The sequence below is a fragment of the Mizuhopecten yessoensis genome, unplaced genomic scaffold (genome assembly GCF_002113885.1).
Source record: "Mizuhopecten yessoensis strain PY_sf001 unplaced genomic scaffold, ASM211388v2 scaffold10957, whole genome shotgun sequence".
In the NCBI taxonomy this organism is placed as follows: Eukaryota; Metazoa; Mollusca; class Bivalvia; order Pectinida; family Pectinidae; genus Mizuhopecten; species Mizuhopecten yessoensis.
Window position 1 is genome coordinate 83,298 of NW_018408806.1, and position 17,174 is coordinate 100,471.

General features: G+C 42.2%; 1 protein-coding gene across 1 annotated transcript in view; it reads right to left on the bottom strand.

Moving 5' to 3' along the window:
• Positions 1 to 17,174, bottom strand: part of LOC110464084 (potassium voltage-gated channel subfamily KQT member 1-like) — a 98,637-nt gene that overhangs the window by 37,176 nt on the left and 44,287 nt on the right. The window contains exons 5-6 of the mRNA XM_021519120.1: positions 6,099 to 6,177; positions 3,034 to 3,130 (exon numbers count right to left, since the gene is read on the bottom strand). Of these exons, the coding sequence (XP_021374795.1) occupies positions 3,034 to 3,130; positions 6,099 to 6,177 (176 nt within the window). The remainder of the gene's footprint in view (positions 1 to 3,033; positions 3,131 to 6,098; positions 6,178 to 17,174) is intronic.

A 17,174-nucleotide genomic window follows, 5' to 3' on the forward strand; every position in this document is an offset into this window, starting at 1 on the left:
CTGTGTGTGGTGAGAGCGTTGTCGCTGTGACAGACAGAGGTGCCACTCTGTCGTTTTTATGTGTGTAAGCTGTGTGTGGTGAGAGCGTTGTCGCTGTGACAGACAGAGGTGCCACTCTGTCGTTTTTATGTGTGTAAGCTGTGTGTGGTGAGAGCGTTGTCGCTGTGACAGACAGAGGTGCCACTCTGTCGTTTTTATGTGTGTAAGCTGTGTGTGGTGAGAGCGTTGTCGCTGTGACAGACAGAGGTGCCACTCTGTCGTTTTTATGTGTGTAAGCTGTGTGTGGTGAGAGCGTTGTCGCTGTGACAGACAGAGGTGCCACTCTGTCGTTTTTATGTGTGTAAGCTGTGTGTGGTGAGAGCGTTGTCGCTGTGACAGACAGAGGTGCCACTCTGTCGTTTTTATGTGTGTAAGCTGTGTGTGGTGAGAGCGTTGTCGCTGTGACAGACAGAGGTGCCACTCTGTCGTTTTTATGTGTGTAAGCTGTGTGTGGTGAGAGCGTTGTCGCTGTGACAGACAGAGGTGCCACTCTGTCGTTTTTATGTGTGTAAGCTGTGTGTGGTGAGAGCGTTGTCGCTGTGACAGACAGAGGTGCCACTCTGACTGTCGTGGTGAGAGCGTTGTCGCTGTGACAGACAGAGGGGCCACTCTGTCTGTCGTGGTGAGAGCGTTGTCGCTGTGACAGACAGAGGTGCCACTCTGTCTGTGTGTGGTGAGAGCGTTGTCGCTGTGACAGATAGAGGTGCCACTCTGACGTTTTTATGTGTGTAAGCTGTGTGTGTTGAGAGCGTTGTGGCTGTGACAGACAGAGGTGCCACTCTGTCTGTCGTGGTGAGAGCGTTGTTGCTGTGACAGACAGAGGTGCCACTCTGACGTTTTTGCTTGTTAGGATCACCCATCTGATCCTCCTTTATTGTAGTTTAGAGAGTTAATCTACGTTAGTGGATTTTCAGCCTCTGTGGTAACAGCGGTTTTATTTCCAGGAATACACTATCACTTTTACTCATGTCTACAAAATGTCCCTGTATCTAATGTCTGCCTGGCAATTCAAACTTCTATATTTCTTCAGAATATCTTGAACCATTTTGAATTTTATTATGAATAATAATATAAAGCATATTTAATTTGTCACCTGTTTAAGAGGATTAAGGATTTTACAAACAATTAATACCCATACATAGTTCCACCTGCATAGAAGTAAAACCATGCTCAATCTATTTCACTTAATAATCCCCCTGTCCTTGAAATAAATTCAAATATATATTCAAATAATGGATAGATAAATTCAATTTTCTATTCAAATTATTAATACATAAATTCAATTTATTATTCAAATTAATGATACATAAGTTCAATCTTAGATTTAAGTTACAGTAGACACCATATGTTCAATCTTATATTTAAGTTACAGTAGACAACATAAGTTCAATCTTAGATTTAAGTTACAGTAGACAGCATAAGTTCAATCTTAGATTTAAGTTACAGTAGACAACATAAGTTCAATCTTAGATTTAAGTTACAGTAGACAACATAAGTTCAATCTTAGATTTAAGTTACAGTAGACAACATAAGTTCAATCTTAGATTTAAGTTACAGTAGACAACATAAGTTCAATCTTAGATTTAAGTTACAGTAGACAACATAAGTTCAATCTTAGATTTAAGTTACAGTAGACAACATAAGTTCAATCTTAGATTTAAGTTACAGTAGACAACATAAGTTCAATCTTAGATTTAAGTTACAGTAGACAACATAAGTTCAATCTTAGATTTAAGTTACAGTAGACAACATAAGTTCAATCTTAGATTTAAGTTACAGTAGACAACATAAGTTCAATCTTAGATTTAAGTTACAGTAGACAACATAAGTTCAATCTTAGATTTAAGTTACAGTAGACAACATAAGTTCAATCTTAGATTTAAGTTACAGTAGACAACATAAGTTCAATCTTAGATTTAAGTTACAGTAGACAACATAAGTTCAATCTTAGATTTAAGTTACAGTAGACAACATAAGTTCAATCTTAGATTTAAGTTACAGTAGACAACATAAGTTCAATCTTAGATTTAAGTTACAGTAGACAACATAAGTTCAATCTTAGATTTAAGTTACAGTAGACAACATAAGTTCAATCTTAGATTTAAGTTACAGTAGACAGTGTCATTGCCAAGTTTACAAGATTTCCTACAACCACATCTCAGTTAATAACGATCAGGAAATTGGGAAAACTATTGATTTATTTAATTAATTTTATGGATGCTTTTTTTTTCCAATCTGCTCAACATGAATTTTAATATAAACCAGCATCTACTGATGGAGTTAATTTACATTTCACCAATCCCTGTGCTGAAAAGTCATAAAAATATTGCAAAGTCAATACATTCTAGCAGACTGCAATTTAAGTATGTGATTGTACCATTGTATTCTAGTAGCATGTAGTTTACATACCTACATAGTGTAAGGAGGATATTCCATCCATCTCTATATCGGTTTGTATTGTGTTTTATGTCCTATTCAAAGCTAGGGTCATTTGAGGACAGGCTGGTGTTGATGGTGGAGGAAAACATTACCCAGAGTATAATCACTGACCCAACGCAGGCCTCGAACCTGTGACCAGTAGCGCTGCCCAACGCAGGCCTGGAACCCACGACCCAGTGGTGGAGGAAAACATTACCCAGAGTATAATCACTGACCCAACGCAGGCCTCAAACCCACGACCCAGTGGTGGAGGTAAAAATTACCCAGAGTATAATCACTGACCCAACGCAGACCTCAAACCCACGACCCAGTGGTGGAGGTAAAAATTACCCAGAGCATAATCACTGACCCAACGCAGGCCTCGAACCCACGACCAGTAGCGCTGCCCAACGCAGGCCTCGAACCTGTGACCCAGTGGTGGAGGTCTAGTAGAAGCAGAATGTCAAGACGCCTTAACCAATCGGCCACTGTAGCTCCCCCCACTTACCTGTCTATACAAATACACACTTGTATACACTTACCTGTCTATACAGATACACACTTGTATACACTCACCTGCCTATGTATATAAACTACAGATCCTAAGAGACGCCATGTTCCTCCTTGTCTGTCTACATGGAGCATTCGTAAAATCTGTAAAAATCTCACACCCCTAGAAAACAGAATGATATTATCTATTTAAGAGTGACATACTAGTGAATATTCAAAATTACTGACCCTAACTGTGCATACCTGATAGCTGAGGTGACCGTGACTGTGTATACCTGATAGCTGAGGTGGCCCTGACTGTGTATACCTAATAGATGAGGTGGCCCTGACTGTGTATACATGATAGCGGAGGTGGCCCTGACTATGTATATCGGATAGCTGAGGTGGCCCTGACTGTGTATACCTGATAGCTGAGGTGGCACTGACTGTGTAAACCTGATAGTTGAGGTGGCACTGACTGTGTAAACCTGATAGCTGAGGTGGCTCTTACTGTGTATACCTGATAGCTGATGTGGCCCTGACTGTGTAAACCTGATAGCTGAGGTGCCCTGACTGTGTAAACCTGATAGCTGAGGTGGCCCTGACTGTGCATGCCTGATAGCTGAGGTGGCTCTTACTGCGTATACCTGATAGCTGAGGTGGCCCTGACTGTATATATAAGGTAGCTGAAATGGCCCTGACTATATACCTGATACCTGAGGTGGCTCTTACTGTGTTTACCTGATAGTTGACGTGGCACTGACTGTGTAAACCTGATAGCTGAGGTGGCTCTTACTGTGTATACCTGATAGCTGAGGTGGCCCTGACTGTGTATACCTAATAGCTGAGGTGGCCCTGACTGTGTAAACCTGATAGCTGAGGTGGCCCTGACTGTATATATAAGGTAGCTGAAATGGCCCTGACTATGTATACCTGATAACTGAAGTGGCTTTGACTATGTATACCTGATAATTGAAGAGGCCCTGACTGTGCATGCATACCTGATAGCTGAAGTGGCAAACACTTGGCCTTCTGAGCCTGCTGACAGTACGACAATTGATGCTGACACCACAAGAAAATCTGGAATTATAAAAGGATATGTGCTATTGTTTCGATACATACAACCATTATAACATTCCTTTTTGTTACTAGTATTTCATTAAAGTGACCAGTATCTCATTAGAGTGACCTGTATCTCATTAAAGTGACCTGTATCTTATTAAAATGACCAATATCTCATTAAAGTGACCTGTATCTCATTAAAATAACCTGTATCTCATTAAAGTGACCAGTATCTCATTTAAGTGACCTGTATCTCATTAAATTAACCTGTATCTCATTAAAGTTACGAGTATCTCATTAGAGTGACCTGTATCTCATTAAAGTGACCAATATCTCATTAAAGTGACCTGTATCGCATTAAAATAACCTGTATCTCATTAAAGTGACCTCTTTCTCATTAAAGTGACCTGTATCTCATTAGAGTGACATGTATCTCATTAAAGTGACCTGTATCTCATTAAAATGATCTATATCTCATTAAAGTGACCTGTATCTCATTAAAATGACCTGTATCTCATTAAAGTGACCTGTATCTCATTAAAATGACCTGTATCTCATTAAAATGACTTGTATCTCATTAAAGTGACCTGTATCTCATTAAAAAGACTAGTATTTCATCAAAGTGACCAGTATCTCATTAAAGTGACAAGTATCTCATTAAAGTGACCAGTATCTCATTAAAGTGACCAGTATCTCATTAAAGTGACTTTTATCTCATTAAAGTGACCTGTATCTCATTAAAGAGACCTGTATCTCATTAAAGTGACCACATCATCTCATCAAAGGGACTAGTATTTCATCATAGTGACCAGTATCTCATTAAAGTGACAAGTATCTCATTAAAGTGACCAGTATCTCATTAAAGTGACTTTTATCTCATTAGAGTGACCTGCATCTCATTAAAGTGACTTGTATCTCATTAAAGTGACCTGTATCTCAATAAAGTGACCAGTTTCTCATTAAAGTGACTTTATCTCATTAAAGTGACGTGTATCTCATTAGAGTGACTTGTATCTCATTAAAGTAACCTGTCTCTCATTAAAGTGACCACATTATCTCATCAAAGGGACTAGTATCTCATTAAAGTGACCAGTATCTCATTGAAGTGACAAGTATCTCATTAAAGTGACCAGTATCTCAATATATAAGGTAGCTGAAATGGCCCTGACTATATACCTGATAGCTGAGGTGGCACTGACTGTCTAAACCTGATAGTTGATGTGGCACTGACTGTGTAAACCTGATAGCTGAGGTGGCCCTGACTGTATATATAAGGTAGCTGAAATGGCCCTGCCTATATACCTGATAGCTGAGGTGGACCTGACTGTGTATTACTAATAGATGAGGTGGCCCTGACTGTATATATAAGGTAGCTGAAATGGCCCTGACTATATACCTGATAGCTGAGGTGGACCTGACTGTGTATTACTAATAGATGAGGTGGCCCTGACTGTATATATAAGGTAGCTGAAATGGCCCTGACTATATACCTGATAGCTGAGGTGGACCTGACTGTGTATTACTAATAGATGAGGTGGCCCTGACTGTGCATACCTGATAGCTGAGGTGGACCTGACTGTGTATTACTAATAGATGAGGTGGCCCTGACTGTATATATAAGGTAGCTGAAATGGCCCTGACTATATACCTGATAGCTGAGGTGGACCTGACTGTGTATTACTAATAGATGAGGTGGCCCTGACTGTATATATAAGGTAGCTGAAATGGCCCTGCCTATATACCTGATAGCTGAGGTGGCTCTTTCTGTGTATACATGATAGCTGATGTGGCCCTGACTGTGTATACATGATAGCTGATGTGGCCCTGACTGTGTATACCTAATAGCTGAGGTGGCCCTGCCTGTATATATAAGGTAGCTGAAATGGCCCTGACTATATACCTGATAGCTGAGGTGGCTCTTACTGTGTATACCTGATAGCTGAGGTGGCACTGACTGTGTAAACCTGATAGCTGAGGTGGCCCTGAGGGTATATATAAGGTAGCTGAAATGGCCCTGCCTATATACCTGATAGCTGAGGTGGACCTGACTGTGTATTACTAATAGATGAGGTGGCCCTGACTGTGCATACCTGATAGCTGAAGTGGCAAACACTTGGCCTTCTGAGCCTGCTGACAGTACGACAATTGATGCTGACACCACAAGAAAATCTGGAATTATAAAAGGATATGTGCTATTGTTTCGATACATACAACCATTATAACATTCCTTTTTGTTACTAGTATTTCATTAAAGTGACCAGTATATCATTAAAGTGCCTTTTATCTCATTAAAGGGACCCGTATATCATTAAAGTGACTTTTATCTCATTAAAGTGACCTGAATCTCATTAAAGTTACCAGTATTTCATTTAAGTGACCAGTATATCATTAAAGTGCCTTTTATCTCATTAAAGTGACCTGTATCTCATTAAAGTTACCAGTATTTCATTTAAGTGACCACAGTATCTCCCTAAAGTGACCTGTATCTTATTCTAACCTGAACTCTTACACAAGTCAAAAAGATATAATCAACAAGACACTATTTGGACAGCTTTCCTAACACATATGTTTTATACAATCTGTGTGTTTATACCCTCTGTTGACAAAGCTGTTGAATGCGTCAGAAATAAAAGTTACATTACATTGTATACTGGCAGCAAGGATGACACCATGTCCACTCTTTGATGGGGAAGGTGTTCTTATCTGACCAGGCAGCAGATATTACCTGATAACACTCATTTTACCTTATTTTACCCGATACAATCTCCAAATTATGTCTATATCAAGCCACATTTTAGTTCAAGTCAGTGTAAGACTTTTCCATCCACAGACTCTTCATACCAAAAATTCATACCATTATCTTCAAAATCAAATAATTGACTTCAAAATCACAGAACTTTGCTATCAAAGGGAGGTTTTCCTTTAGTTGAGAATCTGTAGACAAGTCACTTTTTTATGCCTGCATTGTATGTCAAACTTGGTCAGTCACTGACTCTATCTTTCTTGCCAGGTTTGAAGCGCCTCTGGACATATTTTGGGTGGAGGTCATTGTACGCATGGATAGTCAGAGAAAGTGTTTTTCTCCTGCCCACACAATTCCAACAACCCAGATGAAGTATAAAATGGTCTGGGGTGGATGTTGCGGTATCTGTGTTGTAGCATTCAAGTGAGGAGGCACTATAAATGATGCCGTTGGAAGCACAGTCCCACTACAAACAGAACACATTACATCTCCAGCACACACACAGGCATACACACATAGGGAGATATTAGCCAGGTGGCATAGGACTAGTAGTTAGTGCCTGTTTAGGCAGCTCCTGCCAATTCCTCATAAAATGTATTGATTAATGTATATATGCTAATTGTATTAATTGTACATCTATGTACTGTAAAGCGCTTTAGGGTGGCTTATGTTAGGTAGATAGGGCGCTATATCAAATGCTGTATATTTCTATATAATTTAATCTTGCTTGTAACAAGCATTTTCATTGGCTTAAAAATTTATGTTATCAGCCCATAATGTAAAAAAATTATGTCCCCGTTTGTAGCGTCGTGTTTGATTGGCTCATACAGCAGCACAATAATTTCTAAGAGAAAAGAGTCCATCAATAAAAATGGATTTCCACAGGGATTGTGTATAGTAGATTAACTTATAAGGATTAACTTGAATATATTTTTCATGTTATGGAGCTACAATTTGTATAACACAAAAAACGAAGTGTACTCTAAATAAACCGCGAAGCGGTTTATGATGACAGTACACTCCGATTTTTTGTGTTATAGCTCCATAACATGAAAAATATATTCAAGTTAATCCTTAGTTATTATTTTATTTTGAAGCGCCAATCTTGTGTTATTGGCTTGCTTATCTTTAACAGATAACTACAAATCCAGGAAAATGGACAGTGTGCTGTGTATATATGGCTATTTTCACACTACAAAATATGGAAAAAAATTGTTTGTGGTCTTCCAAAACATTTTCCAATCATAAAGAAAAAGGAAATCATTATAAGATCCCTCATACCTTTTCTGGGGCTTGCTATTCAATCCCAAGGCCAGAGAGACATTTTCACACTTAGATATACAATGTACATAACATTGTGTTTTGTGATCCTTCTAAACAGTTTTCCAAGCATAAAAATAACAAAAATCATTATAACACCCTATTGCATTTTCTGAGGTAGAAACGTAATGGGAAGGCCAGAGAGACTACAGAGTAGCTGTCCTGCAACTTGGATTGTCTTCTACAACAAGTCAAGGTTATACGCCTTTGTTTCTTGTGGAATCGGACTTGACTTAGCTGTAATCAGGTCCAACTGACAACACTCAACTACTTAACAGTTCCAAAGACTCTGCACCATGCACAGTAAACGTGTAAAACAGATTAATCTTCTTTCCAAACAATTGGCATATTTTCATTTACAGCAGCATTAATGGCCAGCGAAAGCTCAGAGCTTCCCCCTCCAATATCTATCAACTACGTCAAACCATCACAACCCTCAATCTCATTGGACAAATGAACAGTGCTAATGATCGACTCTAGACACAAAATCTTACGGAACAGGAACAGTATAGTTTTAGGCAGGTGAAATATATGGGCATATAAATAGAAGTGGGAAGGTCTGGGACAAGCACTAAGGTGAGGCATGGTGGGGTGCACTAATAAAGGTATTTATATACATCACAATGGGTCAAAGTGGGGTGGTATGACTACAATAATCAACTTATTTAAGTGTAGACTCATAGAACTCAGTTATCTGTGACTCTTTATATCGGCCGAGGGTATGGTGATGCCCACGCTGGTTTATATCGGCTGAAGGTGAGAGCTGGTGAGGGCCATACTGGTTTATATTGGTCGTGGGTGAGAGCTGGTGATGGCCATACTGGTTTATATTGGCCGGGGGTGAGAGCTGGTGATGGCCATGCTGGTTTATATCGGCCGAGGGTGAGAGCTGGTGATGGCCATGATGGCCACGCTGGTTTATATCGGCCGAGGGTGAGAGCTGGTGATGCCCATGCTGGTTTATATCAGCCGAGGGTGAGAGCTGGTGATGGCCACGCTGGTTTATATCGGCCGAGGGTAAGAGCTGGTGATGGCCATGCTGGTTTATATCGGTCGTGGGTGAGAGCTGGTGATGCCCATGCTGGGTTATATCAGCCGGGGGTGAGAGCTGGTGATGGCCATGCTGGTTTATATCAGCCGTGGGTGAGAGCCGGTGATGGCCATGCTGGTTTATATCGGCCGTGGGTGAGAGCTGGTGATGCCCATGCTGGTTTTTATCGGCCGTGGGTGAGAGCTGGTGATAGCCATACTGGTTTATATTGGACGTGGGTGAGAGCTGGTGATGGCCATTCTGGTTTATATCGGCCGAGGGTGAGAGCTGGTGATGCCCATGCTGGTTTATATCGGCCGAGGGTGAGAGCTGGTGATGGCCATGCTGGTTTATATCGGCCGAGGGTGAGAGCTGGTGATGCCCATGCTGGTTTATATCGGCCGTGGGTGAGAGCTGGTGATGGCCATTCTGGTTTATATTGGTCGTGGGTGAGAGCTGGTGATGCCCATGCTGGTTTTTATCGGCCGTGGGTGAGAGCTGGCGATAGCCATACTGGTTTATATTGGACGTGGGTGCGAGCTGGTGATGGCCATTCTGGTTTATATCGGCCGGGGGTGAGAGCTGGTGATGGCCATGCTGGTTTATATTGGTCGTGGGTGAGAGCTGGTGATGCCCATGCTGGTTTATATCGGCCGTGGGTGAGAGCTGCTGATGCCCATGCTGGTTTATATCAGCCGAGAGTGAGAGCTGGTGATAGCCATGCTGGTTTATATCGGCCGTGGGGGAGAGCTGCTGATGCCCATGCTGGTTTATATCCGACGAGAGTGAGAGCTGGTGATAGCCATGCTGGTTTATATTGGCCGTGGGGGAGAGCTGGTGATGCCCATGCTGGTTTATAGCGGCCGTGGGTGAGAGCTGGTGAGAGCTGGTGATGGCCATGTTGGTTTATATCGGCCGAGGGTATGGTGATGCCCACACTGGTTTATATCGGCCGAGGGTGAGAGCTGGTGATAGCCCTGCTGGTTTTTATCGGCCGTGGGTGAGAGCTGGGGATGCCCATGCTGGTTTATATGGGCCGTGGGTGAGAGCTGGTGATGCCCATGTTGGGTTATATGGGCTTTGGGTGAGAGCTGGTGATGGCCAGGTTGGTTTATATCGGCCGAGGGTATGGGGATGCCCACGCTGGTTTATATCGGCTGAAGGTGAGAGCTGGCGAGGGCCATACTGGTTTATATTGGTCGGGGGTGAGAGCTGGTGATGCCCATGCTGGGTTAGATCGGCCGTGGGTGAGAGCTGGTCATGCACATGCTGGTTTATATCGGCCGTGGTGAGAGCTGCTGATGCCCATGCTGGTTTATATCGGCCGTAGGTGCGAGCTGGTCATGGCCATGCTGGTTTATATCGGCTGGGGGTGAGGGCTGGGGATGGCCATGCTGGTTTATATCGGTCGTGGGTGAGAGCTGGTGATGCCCCTGCTGGTTTATATGGGCTTTGGGTGAGAGCTGGTGATGGCCATACTGGTTTATATCGGTCGTGGGTGAGAGCTGGTGATGCCCATGTTGGTTTATATGGGCTTTGGGTGACAGATGGTGATGGCCATGCTGGTTTATATTGGTCGTGGGTGAGAGCTGGTGATGGCCATACTGGTTTATATTGGTCTTGGGTGAGAGCTGGTGATGGCCATCCTGGTTTATATTGGTCTTGGGTGAGAGCTGGTGATGGCCAGGTTGGTTTATATCGGCCGAGGGTGAGAGCCGGTGATGTGATGCCCATGCTGGTTTATATCAGCGGAGAGTGAGAGCTGGTGATAGCCATGCTGGTTGATATCGGCCGTGGGTGAGAGCTGTTGATGCCCATGCTGGTTTATATCAGCGGAGAGTGAGAGCTGGTGATAGCCATGCTGGGTTATATCGGCCGTGGGTGAGAGCTGTTGATGCCCATGCTGGTTTATATCCGCCGTGGGTGAGAGCTGGTGAGAGCTGTTGATGGCCATGTTGGTTTATATCGGCCGTGGGTGAGAGCTGGTGATAGCCATGCTGGTTTATATCGGCCGTGGGTGAGAGCTGGTGATAGTCATGCTGGTTTATATCGGCCGAGGGTGAGAGCTGGTGATGGCCCTGCTGGTTTATATCGGCCATGGGTGAGAGCTGGTGATGGCCATGCTGGTTTATATCAGCCGTGGGTGAGAGCTGGTGAGAGCTGGTGATGGCCATGTTGGTTTATATCGGCCGTGGGTGAGAGCTGGTGATGCCCATGCTGGTTTATATTGGCCGAGGGTGAGAGCTGGTGATGCCCATGTTGGTTTATATCGGCCGAGGGTAAGAGCTGGTGATGGCCATGCTGGTTTATATCGGCTGTGGGTGAGAGCTGGTGATGGCCATTCTGGTTTTTATTATTTTAATTGATTTTGAGCTGCCTCTGATTGGCTGAAACAACATCATGTGACCACCTGTAAAAGTATTTATAAACCTGAGTGGTTTGCAGGTGTTCAAAAAAGTTGGTAGAAAAAGGGTTATTGACCTGCTATAAATAGATTCTGGAATTTTTGTGAAGTCATTTAGATGCTTGATAAACACCTCATGGGAGACAAACACAGTAATGATCAAGATTAACACTGAAGTCACTTATTGCAGATATTTAAATGATTATTGCAGATATTTAATTAAAAAATGTTATTTTTGTGATATTTTTGATTAGTTAATTTTAAAATTTGTGACTAAAACAAATGGAAATTACATTTTTTTCTTCAACTTTGAAAAAATTAAATTAAAATAATAAAACTATTGTAGCATAGTGATTTCGGTCGATACATGGTTTTATCGACCTAGGTTAGCAATATTGACCTCGGACTGAGTCCTTGGTCAATATTGCTAACTTAGGTCGATAAAACCATGTATCAACCTCATCACCATGCTATAATAGTATAATATTGGCCGTGGGTGAGAGCCGGTGATGGCCATGCTGGTTTATATCGGCTGTGGGTGAGAGCTGGTGATGGCCATGCTGGTTTATATCAGCCGAGGGTGAGAGCTGGTGATGCCCATGCTGGTTTATATCGGCCGTGGGTGAGAGCCGGTGATGGCCATGCTGGTTTATATTGGCCGTGGGTGAGAACTGGTGATGCCCATGTTGGTTTATATCGGCCGAGGGTGAGAGCCGGTGATGGCCATGCTGGGTTATATCGGCCGTGGGGGAGAGCCGGTGATGGCCATGCTGGTTTATATTGGCCGTGGGTGAGAGCTGGTGATGCCCATGTTGGTTTATATCGGCCGAGGGGGAGAGCCGGTGATGGCCATGCTGGTTTATATTGGCCGGGGGTGAGAACTGGTGATGCCCATGTTGGTTTATCTCGGCCGAGGGTGAGAGCCGGTGATGGCCATGCTGGTTTATATCGGCCGAGGGTGAGAGCTGGTGACGGCCATGCTGGTTTATATCGGCCGAGGGTGAGAGCTCGTGATGGCCATGCTGGTTTATATCGGCCGTGGGTGAGAGCTAGTGATGCCCATGTTGGTTTATATCGGCCGAGGGGGAGAGCCGGTGATGGCCATGCTGGTTTATATTGGCCGTGGGTGAGAGCTGGTGATGCCCATGCTGGTTTATATCGGCCGAGGGTGAGAGCTGGTGATGCCCATGCTGGTTTTTACCTCATCTGTGATCGATCATCCTCATCAATGCTAGGTTTTAGCATATAACTGAGTGTTCAAACTTACACCACATAGATACATCCTGGGGATCATATTACAAGCATCCAATGCTCTTTGGTGCTAGACTGTACGGTCCAGTGACTTCGTTGGTGCTAGACTGTACGATCCAGTGACTTTATTGTATTAGACTGTACAATCCAGTGACTTTGTTGGTGCTAGACTGTACGATCCAGTGACTTTGTTGGTGCTAGATTGTATGATCTAGTGACTTTGTTGGTGCTAGACTGTACGATCCAGTGACTTTGTTGATGCTAGACTGTACACTCCAGTGACTTTGTTGGTGCTAGACTGTACGATCTAGTGACTTTGTTGGTGCTGGTCTGTACGATCCAGTGACTTTGTTGGTGCTAGATTTTACGATCCAGTGACTTTGTTGGTGCTAGATTGTACGATCCAGTGACTTTGTTGGTGCTAGACTGTACGATTCACTTATGTTGTTGGTGCTATACTGTACGATCCAGTGACTTTGTTGGTGCTAGACTGTACGATCCAGTGACTTTGTTGTATTAGACTGTACAATCCAGTGACTTTGTCAGTGCTAGACTGTACGATTCACCTATGTTGTTGGTGCTATACTGTACGATCCAGTGACTTAGTTGGTGCTAGACTGTATGATTCAGTGACTTTATTCTATTAGACTGTATGATCCAGTGACTTTGTTGGTGCTAAATTGTACGATCCAGTGACTTTGTTGGGGATAAATTGTACGATGTAGTGACTTTGTTGGTGCTGGACTGTATGATCCATTGACCCTTTTGGTGCTAGATTGTACGATCCAGTGGCTTTGTTGGTGCTAGACTGTACGATCCAGTGACTTTATTCTATTAGACTGTACGATCCAGTGACTTTGTTGGTGCTAGATTGTACGATCCAGTGACTTTGTTTGTGCTAGATTGTACGATCCAGTGACTTTGTTGGTGCTAGACTGTACCATCCAGTGACTTTGTTGGTGCTAGACTGTACGATCCAGTGAATTTGTTGGTGCTAGACTGTATACGCTCCAGTGACTTTGTTGGTGCCAGACTGTACGATCCAGTGACTTTGTTGGTGCTAGACTGTATAGGCTCCAGTGACTTTGTTGGTGCTAGACTGTACGATCCAGTGACTTTGTTGGTGCTAGACTGTATATGCTCCAGTGACTTCGTTGGTGCTAGACTGTACGATCCAGTGACTTTGTTGATGTTAGATTGTACGATCCAGTGACTTTGTTGGTGCTAGATTGTACGATCCAGTGACTTCGTTGGTGCTAGACTGTACAATCTAGTGACTTCGTTGGTGCTAGATTGTATGATCCAGTGACTTTGTTGGTGCTAGATTGTACGATCTAGCGACTTTGTTGGTGCTAGATTGTATGATCCAGTGACTTTGTTGGTGCTAGACTGTACGATCCAGTGACTTTGTTGGTGCTAAACTGTATGATCCAGTGACTCTGTTGGTGCTGAACTGTACAATCCAGTGACCTTGTTGGTGCTAAACTGTACGATCCAGTGAATTTGTTGATGCTAGACTGTACGATCCAGTGAATTTGTTGGTGCTAGATTGTACCATCCAGTGAATTTGTTGGTGCTGAACTGTACGATCCAGTGACTTTGTTGGTGCTGGACTGTACGATCCAGTGACCTTGTTGGTGCTAGATTGTACGATCCAGTGACTTTGTTGGTGCTAGATTGTACGATCAAGTGACTTTGTTGGTGCTAGACTGTGCAATCCAGGGACTTTGTTGGTGCTAGACTGTGCGATCAAGTGACTTTGTTGGTGCTAGACTGTGCAATCCAGGGACTTTGTTGGTGCTAGACTGTGCGATCCAGTGACTTTGTTGGTGCTAGACTGTGCAATCCAGGGACTTTGTTGGTGCTAGACTGTGCGATCAAGTGACTTTGTTGGTGCTAGACTGTGCAATCCAGGGACTTTGTTGGTGCTAGACTGTGCGATCCAGTGACTTTGTTGGTGCTAGACTGTACGATCCAGTGACTTTGTTGGTGCTAAATTGTACGATCCAGTGACTTTGTTGGTGCTAGATGCTAGACTGTGCCATCCAGTGAATTTGTTGGTGCTAAACTGTACGATCCAGTGAATTTGTTTTTTTCCTTTATGTTATCACTGTTACATTTTTATGTATAACCTTAAGTTCAGCTGTTTCTCATAGAGTTCCAGTGCTACACCAACTTAACATGGATTGTAAATGATTAATCTTACAATATACAATAAAACCCATGTAATTTGCACGGGAACTTTTAGACCTTAACTCTGACAGTTTAAATGATATATTAGGGCTCACTAAAGTAAACATGTATTTACTCTCTACAGCAAATAAATGTAACATAATTACCTAAATTATAATACGGCAGATGTAAACAAAAACACTGGTATCAGGTAGATCACACAGTTGAAATCTCATGTAGCTCTGGTAAAATAGTAAGTTATTTTCCTATTGTCCTATAAACACTAGCTGCTGTATACTTACCTATGACAAATATAGGCTTCCATACACACTAACTGCTGTATATAAACCTATGACATAGATGGGCTTCAATACACACTAACTGCTGTATTTAAACCTATGACAAAGATGGGGTTCCATACACACTAGCTGCTGTATATAAACCTATTACAAAGATTGGCTTCCATACACACTAATTGCTGTATATAAACCTATGAAAAAGATGGGCTTCCATACAAACTAGCGGCTGTATATAAACCTATGAAAAAGATGGGCTTCCATACAAACTAGCGGCTGTATATAAACCTATGAAAAAGATGGGCTTCCATACACACTAGCTGCTGTATATAAACCTATGACGAATATAGGCTTCCATACACACTAACTGCTGTATATAAACCTATGACAAAGATGGGCTTCCATACAAACTAACTGCTGTATATAAACCTATGACAAATATAGGCTTCCATACACACTAACTGCTGTATTTAAACCTATGACAAAGATGGGCTTCCATACACACTAACTGCTGTATATAAACCTATGAAAAAGATGGGCTTCCATACACACTAACTGCTGTATTTAAACCTATGACAAAAATGGGCTTCCATACAAACTAACTGCTGTATATAAACCTATGACAAATATAGTCTTCCATACACACTAACTGATGTATAAAAACCTATGCCAAAGATAGGCTTCCATAAACACCAACTGCTGTATATAAACCTATGACAAAGATGGGCTTCCATACAAACTTACTGCTGTACACTTACCTATTACAAAGATGGACTTCCATACACACTAACTGCTGTATATAGACCTATGACAAAGATGGGCTTCCATACACACTAACTGCTGTATATAAACCTATGACAAAGATAGGCTTCCATACACACAAACTTCTGTATATAAACCTATGACAAAGATAGGCTTCCATACACACTTACTGCTGTATATAAATCTATGATAAAGATGGGCTTCCATACACACTAACTGCTGTATATAAACCTATGACAAATATGGGCTTCCATACACACTAACTGCTGTATACTTACCAATGATAAAGATGGGCTTCTATACACTAACTGCTATATATAGACCTATGACAAAAATGGGCTTCCATACACACTAACTGCTGTATATAAACCTATGATAAAGATGGGCTTCCATACACACTAACTGCTGTATACTTACCTATGATAAAGATGGGCTTCTATACACTAACTGCTATATATAGACCTATGACAAAGATGGGCTTCCATACACACTAACTGCTGTATATAAACCTATGACAAAGATAGGCTTCCATACACACTAACTTCTGTATATATAAACCTATGACAAAGATAGGCTTCCATACACACTAGCTGTCTTGTACTCACCTATGACAAAGATAGGCTTCCATACACACTAACTGCTGTATATAAACCTATGTCAAAAATGGGCTTCCATACACACTAACTGCTGTATATAAACCTATGACAAAGATTGGCTGCCATACACACTAACTGCTGTATACTTACCTATGACAAAGATGGGCTTCCATACACACTAACTGCTGTATATTAACCTATGACAAAGATGGGCTTCAATACACACTAACTGCTGGATATAAACCTATGACAAAGATGGGCTTCCATACACCCTAACTGCTGTATATAAACCTATAACAAAGATTGGCTGCCATACACACTTACTGCTGTATCTAAACCTATGACAAAAATAGGCTTCCATACACACTAACTACTGTATATAAACCTATGACAAAGAGAGGCTTCCATACACACTAGCTGTCGTGTACTCACCTATGACAAAGATAGGCTTCAGGACACACTAACTGCTGTATATAAATCTATGACAAAGATTGGCTGCCATACACACTTACTGCTGTATCTAAACCTATGACAAAAATAGGCTTCCATACACACTAACTGCTGTATATAAACCTATGACAAAGATGGGCTT